At 38.7% G+C, this 12,906-nt stretch overlaps 1 protein-coding gene across 4 annotated transcripts in view; it reads right to left on the bottom strand.

Annotated features, from left to right (window-relative positions):
• Positions 1–352: 352 nt before the first annotated feature.
• Positions 353–12,906, bottom strand: part of ZNF18 (zinc finger protein 18) — a 58,635-nt gene continuing 46,081 nt past the window's right edge. For all 4 annotated transcript variants that reach the window (XM_053568308.1, XM_053568306.1, XM_053568309.1 and 1 more), the window contains exon 7: positions 353–1,624. In XM_053568308.1, the coding sequence (XP_053424283.1) occupies positions 849–1,624 (776 nt within the window). In that variant the 3' untranslated portion in view covers positions 353–848. The remainder of the gene's footprint in view (positions 1,625–12,906) is intronic.

Here is a 12,906-nt window from a genome sequence, read left to right as displayed (position 1 = left end):
TCTTCCTAACATCCACAGTAGTAGAGCACTTTGGCAAAAAGTGCTGGCCCAAGTAGAGTGCCAGGAGAAAGAAGGGAAGCTTGAGGGAAGCTATCAAGTGGGAGGTAGGCTCAGGAAGGACCCCAAGGACAAACTTACCTGAGATAAAGGAATGTCCAGCACTGGCCAACATCTCACCTGGGCACTAGGTTAGTACTTTTCTAATACTATTCTGCTAATTATAAACTTGATCAGGCTTATAAGAGCTGATCTTGGAACTCAACTACCATTTAGGGTCGTCTATTAAATAAAGTATTTTCATTATAGTCAACACAAACAATGAACATTTCAGACACAAATAAGAAGTGACACTGCAAAATTTATTTCAAATGAGGGGCCCCTGAAGGTAATTTTTCACCCGTATGACAAAGAACACACATAAGCTCACTGGCCCTTTATTCTTCTCCCTTTCTCTAAGAGAAGGCCTGTTCTAGAACCCAGTTCTAAAGGGCTGATCTGAGGGTCTTTCTATGAGCAATGATTGTAGCTAATCCACTTAAATGCTTTCCAGATAGCATTTCTAAAACTGGATCTCCAATTGAAGATATTTTTCCATCAGTCCAAAAGGAAAGAGGGGCTGAAATATGAAGAGTATTCCTTCTCCTGATGCACAGGCAAGAAATCAACCATCACAAAATCCAATTCAATATATCCTCTAAGTCCAAGACCATGTCCAGGTTCTCTTCTCTCCAATCCATGAGAAAAAGAGAACAGGGATTTCCTCTCAAAGACACAATTCCTCAAGTGAAGCTGAGTATTTTTTAAAGGGACTGGGAAACAGACATGAGCTAACAAAGTCTGGGTACTGGCTATTTAAAGGCCTTCTTTCCTAAGTGGGATTTTTGATGTTTGTCAAGGCTCGAGCTCCAGCTGAAACTTTTCCCACAGTGGGAACATTTATAAGGCTTCTCTCCTGTGTGAACCCTTTGATGTCTATTAAAGTTTGATCTTTGAATAAAACTTTTCTCACAGATGGGGCATTTATAAGGTTTCTCTCCTGTATGGATTTTCTCATGGTGGCGCAATCCTGAGAAGTCACTAAAGCCTTTCCCACAGTAATCGCATTTACAGGGCTTCTCCCCCGTGTGAGTTCTCTGATGCTTCACAAAGTCTGAACTCCGCAGAAAGGCTTTTTTGCAGATGGGGCACTGAAAGTATGTCTCTCCAGTGTGAGTTCTTTGGTGAAAAACAAGCTGAGAATTCCTATAAAAGGTTTTCCCGCACTCCCTGCAGGTGGGGAGCTTCTGGGCCATGGGGGCTCTTGGCTGTCCTTTCTGGGAAGCTTCTCTCTTCTCCTCAAGCCACATGGTAGGTGGTTCTGGATTAGGCAAATGCTGACCCAGTTGTTTCCCAGAATTCCTTTCTTGAGAGGAGAGTTGTCTCCCTGTTCCCTCATCCTGAATGTTTTCTGGAGCCTCAGGGAGAGTCTCTCCTTCAAAGCATCCTGGCTCATCCTCGCTGAAGAAGCCCCGCAAGGAAGCCTGGGAAGGTGGCCCTCCCGAGGCCTGACAGGAGGCATCCACAGGCTCCTGGTCCCTGTGGTTTTCCAAGTTTAGGTTCTCTTTGTCATTCTCTTGTCTACTTCCTGAAAGACAAAAAAAGATTTGAGATGGTTCAGTGAATATTATGCCTTGATTTCTAATTCATATGTGAAAGCCAGGGTCATCACAAAACATTCGTTCTTCTTACCAAGAGGGCATCAGTGAGTGAGTAAGAAAATTATCATCTAGCCTGAATGCCTGGACTCACCTCACTTACCATGGCTTCAGGGCTAACTGGTTCAGCTGCAGAGCTGAGAATTTCTGTGCAATACAGGAGGGCCCACACAGTGCTTTTCCCCTAACCCCTCCATTAGTAAGTAGCATGCAATCAAAGGCCCAGGTAAAAAAAAGCATGTTATATGCAAGTATTACTTTTAAAATAATTTTTATGTGATTATATGAAAGGTAAATATGATCACTAAAAAAATTCTGAAGAGAAAGAAAAGTATCCAGAAAACCAAATCAACCTCAATCTTACTACCCAGAGGCAACAACTTTGAGAATACATTTCCTTCTACTCTTTTTAATTAAACCCTACATGATGTATGTACATGCTATTTTCCAACATAATTGATATCATATTGTATATACAGTTCTATATCCAGCTATGTAGCACTTAAGTTGTAAATGGTATTGACCAATTTAACATGGATCCTCCCATTCACAAGAAACATAAAAATTCATAAAATGCAATAATGTGTAATTTTACTATGGGTGCAATGCAGTGAGGCTGTAGTATAAAAGTGAACCTCAGTCTATCCTTGATGTAAGCACTTACATGTTCTTCACTAACTAATTTTTGCAGTTCAAAGTCTGTTTTTCTCATAACTTAGGTTTTTGGTTATCACTATGTAATGATGCATATAGTAAAGATTTTTATGTTGGTGGTAGGATTTTCAGCTTTTATAAATTACTTTATCCCTATAAATCTAGTCCTATTCTGTTTCATATATTAGTGTAAGACACTATCTGCCAGAGATCTAGGCATGTGCTACAGAACTAGACCTTAATTTGTTAATTCACATAGCCTTAGAACATATTTCTCACAAATAGCAATGCTACTTTCTCTTGTTTTTAAAGAAGCCTTTATAAATATCATTTTGAAGAACTGAATAATGGCCCATTATAAAGATGTCATATTAAATAGATAATTTACTTAAGAATTCCCTTGCTGGGCGGTGCCTGTGGCTCACTGGGTAGGGCGTTGGTCCCATAAACCGAGGGTGGTGGGTTTGAACCTGGCCCAGGCCAAACTGCAACAAAAAATAGCCAGGCATTATGGTGGGTGCCTGTAGTCCCAGCTACTCGGGATGCTGAGGCAAGAGAATCACCTAAGCCCAGGGGTTGTAGGTTGCTGTGAGCTGTGACGTCACAGCACTCTACTGAGGGCAACAAAGTGAAACTCTGTCTCAAAAAAAAAAGGATTCCCTTGCAGTGGAAATCTAAGTTACTTATTGTGTTTTTACTACCATAAATAATGCTGTGATAAACATTTTTCTTCATAAGTTTTCTTCATACATCTCTAATCAATACCTTAAATAGAAGCAGAATTACTGTGTCAACAGGCATAAATACTAGGGCTCTTGACACCTGCTGGCAACCCAATTTCAAGAGTGGCTCTGCCATCCCCTGGTATGTGAAACTGGACAGAGGTAAAAGGCACGTATTCAATATTAAGTACTGAAGTATATTCAATCCTTAAATACTGAATTTTTAAAAACTATATGCCATTTAGATGAGTGAAAAATTGTTTTTCTTTTTAAAATTTTAATTCATAAGTTATAAAAGGATGATCTTTTTCACATTTATGAGCTATTTTTCATCCAAACACTGCTGCCCATTTTTTACTGGGAAAGTCTTTTTTTCTCACCAACTTGCTTTTAACTCTATGTTAATAAAACAAATCATTTGTCTCTCATGTTCATGAAACATATTTTGCACCAATTCAGTTACCCTAATTTTGTTTGGGGTTATTTTCATACATGTGAGCTGTGTGTAGGGGGCATTCCTTTTAAAATATACTCAAGTCCATTAATCTTTTCCTTACTGATTTTTCCCATCACTTTTATACTTCTAAATGTTCCTCCCCAGGACACAATTTGAGTATGCACTTATATTCTTCTTCATTATTTTATTTACTTATTATATCTCTTTTTAACCTATTTCCAACCCATTTTGGTACATAACTTAATAAAATCTCAGTTGACTCCTTTTCCTAAAGAGCCTTCTTTCCCAACCCTACTTATTGTGATGGCCTCATGATGTTTCTCCTCCTTTAGCATACTTGAAATCCTTATGTAGACCAGATTGTCTTTCAAGGTTCCCTTTTGTGATCCACTCATCTGTGTATCTATTTTCTTTTTTAAATTTTACTCTTTTAAAAGAGACAGGGTCTCATTCTGTTGCCCAGGCTAGAGTGCCGTGGCACAATCATAGCTCACTGTAACCTTCAACTCTTGGGCCCAAGTGATCCTCCTATATCAGCTTCCCCAGTAGACTGGACTACAGGTGAAGACCACCACAGCTGGCTGGCTTTTTATTTTTTGTAGAGATGGGGGTCTCACTAAGCTGCCCAGGCTAGTCTTGAACTCCTACCTTCAAGTGATCCTCTCACCTTACCCTTCCATAATACTGGGATTATAGGAGTAACCCACTGACACTGGCCTATGTGTCCATTTTTCTATCAGTATCACCCTATTTTGATAATTTTTCATTAGCATATAACAGATTGTTAATAACATTCATGAAACAGTCTTCTTACAAAACCGTTTTTTACTATTTTTGCATGTTGTATTCTTCCAGATTAACAATTTAGGAATCATTTTATCAAATAATTATTTTAGTTCTGTGGGTTTCAATTAGATTATATGGCTTTTGGAAACTGATTCCCTACTAGCCTACTTCAACTATGAGCTGTTTTTCCATATGGTCAAAGTCAATAGCATATTTGCTCTCATCTGTGACTTTTTCACCTGGTATGAATCCAAATCTGGCAGACTGGATTACTGTGTTTTTCAGATCAACCCTTTCCCAAATGATTACTGTGGATTCGACACTCATCTGGGGTCTCTTCCCTGCACCCTGGACCCCTGCAGTGACTTCCCACAGGCTCTCTTCCTACAAGTATTCCCTTCCAATCTGTCCTGCACACTGCTACCAAATCAATCCATATGTGGAAACATCTTTTCTTTCAAGAACCTATAGTCACCTTTTTATGTTTGTTTTTTTTTTTCTTTTTTTTTTTGCCTATCAAGGCAGACAGTCTGGTTCAAGGTAGGATCTAATGGGGTCATGTCAGCAAGTGGAATGAAGGAGAAAGGAAAAAACAAAAACCAGAATGAGTAGGGATGTAGTGCGCTATATATCACAAATAATAAGGTCTGACTGAAACGAATACGCGAGAAATCTGTACCTTCCACTCGATTTTGCTAGGAACCTAAAACTCCTCTAAAAAATAAAGCTTATCCCACCCCACCCCCCAAATTCCTCCTGCAACAAACTCTAAACATTTTCAAACTCTCTGACCATTACCCACAATAAGTGCTATGGACTAAACTGTGATTCCCCAAAATTGGGATGTAGAAGCTCTAGCCCCCAGTGTGACAGTATTTGTAGGTGGGGCCTTTGAGAAGGGATCAGGTCTAGATGAGCTCATGGAGGCCTTACAAGAAGCAACAGGAGAGGAGGGCGCTGTCTCCCTCTGCTACGTGAAGACACAGGAAGAGCAACGTCAGCAAGCCATGGGGCACCTTGATCTTGAATTTCTCAGCCTCCAACACTTTGAGAAATAAATGTGTTAAGACACCCAGTCTATAGTATTTTGTTATAGCAGCCCAAGCTAAAATAGAAATAAGTACATTTATATGAAATAAAGTATACATAAACAAACACATATTTGAAACAAGTATTTCCTGAAACACTACCCACCCCTACATCTGATATTTTATATTGAATTTTGTTGTTTCATTATTTTAAATGCTGGTTGCAACCCTATACAATGATTTCACGACTCACTAATTGATCACAAAAAGCAGTTTGAAAAATACTGTTTCAAAAGGAAACTTTGTGTAATAGTGTAATGATATATATATTGCTTAAAATTAAAATAATATGTCCAAGTTGATCATTGCTCTCTCTGCGGTATACTAGCAAAGGAAAATAATTAATTAGATCCCATTGGGGAGAAAGAATGGCTTATTACACAATTCCCAGAATTCCCAGCCTTGGTACTTTTCTTCCCCGGAGATCTTTTTTTTATTTTTTTATTTTACTATTAAATCATAGCTGTGTACATTAATGCAATCATGGGGCACTATACACTGGTTTTACAGACCATCTGACATATTTTCATCACACAGGTTAACATAGCCTTCCTGGCATTTTCTTAGTTAATGTGTTAAGACATTTATATTCTACATTTGCTAAGTTTCACATGTACCCTTGTAAGATGCACCACAGGTGTAATCCCACCAATCACCCTCCCTCCGCCCATACTCACCCCTACCTCCCCTCCCTTTCCCTCTTCCCCATATTCTTAGGATATAACTGGGTTATACCTTCCATATGAAAGCCATAAATTAGTTTCATACTAGGACTGAGTACACTGGATACTTCTTCTTCCATTCTTTTTTTTTTTTATTGTTAAATCATAGCTGTGTACATTAGTGCAATCAAGGGGTACAATGTGCTGGTTTTGTATACAATCTGAAATATTCTCATCAAACTGTTCAACATAGCATTTTCTTAGTTACTGTATGTAGGCATTAGTATTCTGTATTTAGTAAGTTTCGCTTGTACCCATTCTAAGATGCACCGTAGGTGCGGCCCCACCCATCACCCTCCCTCCACCATAACCTCCCCCCTCCCTTCCACTTCCTTGGCCCTTTCCCCATATTCTTGTGCTATAGTTGGGTTATAGCCGTCATGTGAAAGCTATAATTTAGCTTCATAGTAGAGCTGAGTACATTGGATATTTTTTCTTCCATTCTTGAGATACTTTACTAAGAAGAATATGTTCCAGCTCCATCCACGTAAACATGAAAGAGGTAAAGTCTCCATCTTTCTTTAAGGCTGCATAATATTCCATGGTGTACATATACCACAATTTATTAATCCATTCGTGGATTGATGGGCACTTGGGCTTTTTTCATGACTTAGCAATTATGAATTGGGCTGCAATAAACATTCTGGTACAAATATCTTTGTTATAATGTGATTTTTGATCTTCTGGGTATATACCTAGTAGAGGAATTGTAGGACTGAATGGCAGATCTATTTTTAGATCTCTAAGTGTTCTCCAAACATCTTTCCAAAAGGAATGTATTAATTTGCATTCCCACCAGCAGTGTAGAAGTGTTTCCTTTTCTCCACATTCACGCCAACATCTCTGGTCTTGGGATTTTGTGATATGGGCTAATCTTACTGCAGTTAGATGATATCTCAAAGTAGTTTTGATTTGCATTTCTCTGTAGGCTGTATGCTTGTCTTCTTCAGACAAGTTTCTCTTCAAGTCCCTTGCCCAGTCTGCAATGGGATCACTTGTTCTTTTCTTGCTTATACGTTTGAGTTCTCTGTGGATTCTGGTTATTAAACATTTGTCAGAGACATAACCTGCAAATATCTTCTCCCATTCTGAGGGCTGTCTGCTTGCTTTACTTACTGTGTTCTTGGCTGTGCAGAGGTATTTTAGTTTGATCAGGTCCCAGTAGTGTATTTTTGAAGCTGCTTCAATTGCCTGAGGGGTCTTCTCATAAAATGTTTGCCCACACCGATTTATTCAAGAGTTTTCCCTGCACAATCTTGTAGTATTTTTATAATTTCATGTCTAAAGTTTAAATCTTTAATCCAGCGAGAGTCTATCTTAGTTAATGGTGAAAGGTATGGGTCCAGTTTTAGTCTTCTACAGGTCGCCAGCCAGTTCACCCAGCACCATTTGTTAAATAGGGAATCTTTTCTCCACTGAATGTTTTTAATTGGCTTGTCAAAGATCAAATAATGGTAAGTAGCTGGGTTCATCTCTTGGTTCTCTGTTCTGTTCCATACATCTACCTCTCTGTTTTTGTGCCAGTACCATGCTGGTTTGATCACTATCAATTTATACTATAGTCTGAGGTCTGGTAGCGTGATTCCTCCTGCTGTATTTTTATTTTGAGTAATGTCTTGGCTATTTGAGGTTTTTTCTGATTCCATATAAAACGAAGTATTATTTTTTCAAGATCTTTAAAGCGTGGAGCTTTAATAGGGATTGCATTAAAATTGTATATTGCTTTGGGTAATATGGACATTTTAACAATGTTGATTCTTCCCAGCCAAGAGCATGGTATGTTTTTCCATTTGTTAACATTTCACCTATTTCTTTTCTTAGAGTTTCATAGTTGTCTTTAGAGAGATCTTTCACATCCTTTGTTAGATAAACTCCCAAATATTTCATCTTTGGCACTACTGTGAATGAAAGAGTCCTTAACTGTTTTTTCAGCTTGACTAAATTATATATTGTTGGTATATATAAAGGCTACTGATTTATGAATGTTGATTTTGTAACCTGAGATGCTGCTGTATTCCTTGATCACTTCCAAGAGTTTTGTAATAGAATCCCTGGTGTTTTCCAGATATACAATCATATCATCTGCAAAGAGCGAACGTTGGATCTCTTCTGACCCTATATGGATACCCTTGATTGTCTTTTCTTCCCTAATTGCGATGGTTAAAACTTCCATTACAATGTTAAAGAGCAGTGGAGACAATGGGCAACCTTGTCTGTTTCCTGATCTGAGTGGAAATGATTTCAATTTAACTCCATTCAATACGATATTGGCTGTGAGTTTGCTGTAGATGGCCTCTATCAGTTTAAGAAATGTCCCTTCTGTACCTATTTTCTTTAGTGTTCTGATCATGAAGGGATGCTGGATATTATCAAAAGCTTTTTCTGCATCAGTTGAGAATTATATGGTCTTTGTTTTTTGTTTATGTGCTGAATTATATTTATGGATTTACATATATTGAACGAGCCTTGAGAAACTGGGATAAAACCGACTTGGTCATGATATATAATTTGTTTGATGTGTTGCTAGATTCTATTTGTTAGGATCTTGTTGAATATTTCTGCATCTAAATTCATTAGTTATAATGGTCTATAATTTTCTTTTCTTGTTGGGTCTTTTCCTGGTTTGGGGATCAGGGTGATGTTTGCTTCATAGAACATGTTGGGTAGTCTTCCTTCTTTTTCTATACTTTGGAACAAGTTGAGTACTATAGGTACTAGTTCCTCCTTATAGGTTTGGTGGAATTCTGACATGAAGCCATCTGTTCCCGGGCTTTTCTTTTTAGAGAGATTTTGTATGGTTGATGCTATTTCAGAACTTGATATAGGACTGTTCAACATTTCCACTTGATTCTGGCTAAGTCTTGGAAGGTGACGTGCTTCCAAGTATTGGTCAATTTCCTTCAGATTTTCATATTTCTGATAATAAAGTTTCTTGTAATATTCATTAAGGATTTTTTGAATTTCTGAGGAGTCTGTTGCTATTTCGTCTTTGTCATTTCTGATTGATGAAATTAGAGATTTTACTCTTTTTTTCCTGGTTAGGTTAGCCAAAGGTTTATCTATTTTATTGACCTTTTCAAAAAAACAACCTTTTGATTTATTCATCTGTTGTATAATTCTTTTGTTTTCAATTTCATTTAATTCTGCTCTAATTTTCATTATTTCTTTTCTTCTACGAGGTTTGGTGTTTGAATGTTCTTCCTTTTCCAGTTGCTTGAGATGTCCCATTAAGTTGTTAATTTCCTCTCTTTCTGTTCTCTTGAGGAAGGCTTGCTGTGTTATAAATTTCCCTGCTAGGACTGCCTTTGCAGTATCCCAGAGGTTCTGATAATTCGTATCTTCATTGTTGTTTTGTTCCCAAAATTTGGCAATTTCCTTCTTAATCTCATCTCTGACCCAGCTATCATTCAGCATAAGGTTATTTAACGTTCATGTTTTTGTATGAATATACAGATTCCTGTTGCTACTGAGTTAAACTTTTATCCCATGGTGGTCCGAGAAGATGCAAGGAATCATTTCTATTCCTTTAAATTTACTGAGATTAGACTTGTGACCTAACATGTGATCGATTTTGGAGTATGTTCTGTGGGCTGATGAGAACTATGTGTATTCAGTTTTGTTGGGATGAAATGTTCTGTAGATGTCTGCTAAATTCAAATGTTGGATGGTTAGGTTTAAATCCAAAATTTTTTTGCTCAGCTTCTTATTAGAGGATCTAGCAAACACTGCCAAAGGAGTGTTGAAATCTATGACTATTATGGAGCTGGAGGAAATCAAGTTGCTCATGTCTGTTAGAGTTTCTCTTATAAATTGAGGCACAATCTAGTTGGGTGCATAAATATTAATAATTGAAATCTCATCATATTGAGTATTACCCTTAACAAATATGAAGTGACCATTCTTTTCCTTCCTTACTTTTGTTGGTTTAAAGCCTATTGTGTCTGCAAATAGAATTGTAACACCTGCTTTTTTCTGATTACCATTTGCCTGAAATATGGACGACCATCCTTTCACCCTGAGTCTATGTTTATCTTTTAAGGTAAGATGTGATTGTTGTATGCAGCAAATATCGGGCCTGAGTTTTTGTATCCAGTCAGCTAACCTATGTCTCTTTAGAGGACAGTTTAAGCCATTCACATTAATGGAGAATATTGATTAGTCTGGTAAAATTTTGGGTATCGAGTTTTTCAAAAGTCCAGTGGACATTTTTAATCCTTTCACCACTGTGGAAGTTGGAGTTTGATCAAAAGTTTCTGAGTGAGTTTACTTTTGTGGTAGAGGATTGGGCTGTTCATTATGGAGGATAGGTCTGAGAATATCCTGAAGAGCTGGTTGGTTATGGCAAATTTCTTCAAAATATAAATGTCATCAAAGTATTTAATTTCTCCATCATAAATCAAACTCAGTTTAGCTGGATATAGGATCTGGGATTGAACATTATTTTGTTTTAGGAGATTAAAAGTCGATGAGCACCCTCTTCTGGCTTGAAAAGTTTCAGCAGAGAGATCTGCAGTCATTCTAATATTACGCCTGGCTGCTTTCAGAATTTTCTCCCTCATATTAACTTTAGTGAAGTTAATTATGTTGTGTCTGGGGGATGTCTTATTCAGGTTGAGTTGTGCTGGGGTTTTGAAACTGTTTGCTATCTGAATTTCAGAATCTCTTGGCATGTCTGGAAAATTCTTTCATAATTTCATGGAGAAAGGTCTCTGTGCCTTGTGAAGCCACTTCATCGCTTTCAGGAATTCCTATGAGGCGGATATTAGCCTTCTTCGAATTATCCTAGAGCTCTCTGGGAGAATGATCCATTTTTGCTCTTCATTTCTCTTCCTCTTTGAGAATTTGGAAGCATTCAAAAGTTTTGTCTTCAATGTCAGAAATCCTTTCTTCTTGCTCCACTCTGTTACTGAGGGATTCTACTGTATTTTTCATATCTTTGAGGACTGCAAATTCTTGCTTCAATGTGTCAAAATCTTTGGTGGTTTTGTCTTTTAAATTTGTTCAATGCTTGGGACAACTTTTGAATTTCTCCTCAAATTTCTAATTCCAAATTTTCCTCCATTCTATTAATCTTGTTTGCAATCCAAATTCTGAATTCAATTTCTGACATCTCGGCCAGCCATTTATGAATGGGATCTTCAGTTACACCTGCCATATCTTTCCTTGGCGGTGGGGGGGGGGGGGTCATCTACTCTCGTTATTCATGTTGCCAGAGTTTTTCGGCTGATTCCGCCCCATGATTATTTTACACCGTTTGACTTTTCCCCTGGAGCTTTGCTGAGGACCGGTACAGTATTACGGCCTGAGAAACTGGGGACCTGTTTGGTGTGGTGGGGCTAAGTGGCTCTGTCTTATTTTCAGCTGGTCTCTGTCCGATCCTAGTGAAACAGTTATTCTGAGTTGAAGTCTCAGCTGTGGAGAAATACCAGCAGTTAAGTCACTCCGCCCCCCACAGGCAACAATTAGAAAATGAAACCTTTCTACAACCACACACCCAGGGCACCACTTGGATAGTCCTCAGGTGATTGGCTCAGTTCAAAAGGTCCAAATCAATTGTCTCAGTCAGCACCTGTCTCAGGTGGAAGAGTTTAAAAGGTCTCTGGCAACTAGATCACAGGGGTCTGCTGACAACTCAAATATAACTTGCTCCGGTGCTCTGTGAGGTCAGGAGGACCCACCCAGCAAACAGATTAGTCTGGGAGGGTTGATGCCTGCTTCCCCACCTTGCACCTCTGTCACCCCCAGTCACTGATAACCCTGCAGGGCTGTGACCCAGTTGCCTCCAGTGAGCAGATACTCTAGGGGTTTGCACTTGCCTGAATCACAAGGAAATCTATGTCTCCGCAGCCAGACCACTGCTCTCTGCCTCTGTCCGGCAGGGGGAGGTGAGGCCTGACAACCTTGGGTGCTTGATGGAGGATGGAGGGGTGTTCACTCAGTTCCAGCCCCACCCCTGATTGATGTTGCTAACCGAACAGAACAACTTTGCGGAATTTGTTTCTGTCCCAGCTAAATTCCTGGGGCCTGCGTTTCTGTCCCAGATCTGTTCTGGTGGTTGCCACCTGAGAAGATGCCAGGCCTCCTCTCTTCCTCCAAGGTTTTGGGATTTATTGTATATGTAAAAGGGAGTGTGTTTGTGTGCGTGCGCATGTACCATTACATAATTGCAATGTTAAAGAAAGTATAGAAAGCAAAGGATAGCTGCTACTTTAGAAGAAAAGACATGGAGATGCCTTTTTCCTTAGTCTTAAAATATATCATTTATATGATGTATTTGTTGATGTTATTGTTAGGTGTGTACAGATGAGATAAAATACAGTTTTGTTTGTTTAATTTATTTTGCTGAGGATGGACTGGTTACTTTTCACTATAACCAAAATAATGAAAGTCTAGTTACTCTGCATCTTCTTGGTAGGAAAGCTAATAATGGCTGCTACCTAATCTTTTTTTGTAATGGAATTCTATCCATATCTGTTTTTTGTTTGTTTGTTTTAAGATATGGGGTCTCATTCTGTCACTCAGGCTGGAGCACAGTGCTGCGATCATAGCTCACTGCAACCTCAGACTTCTGGGCTCAAGTGATCCTCCTGCCCTAGCCTCCTGAGTAGCTGGGACAACAGGTGCATGCCAGCATACTTGGCTAATTTTTTTTTTTTATGTAGACACAAGGACTGGCTAACTTTTTTTATTTTATGTAGACACTGGGACTCACTATATTGCCCAGGCTAGTCTCAAACTCCTGGCCTCAAGCAATTCTCCCACCTTGGCTTCCCAAAGGGCTGG

The sequence above is a fragment of the Nycticebus coucang genome, chromosome 18 (assembly GCF_027406575.1).
Source record: "Nycticebus coucang isolate mNycCou1 chromosome 18, mNycCou1.pri, whole genome shotgun sequence".
Taxonomy (NCBI): domain Eukaryota; kingdom Metazoa; phylum Chordata; class Mammalia; order Primates; family Lorisidae; genus Nycticebus; species Nycticebus coucang.
The sequence above is the reverse complement of the archived record's forward strand: the minus strand, read 5'-3'. Positions and strand labels throughout refer to the sequence as shown.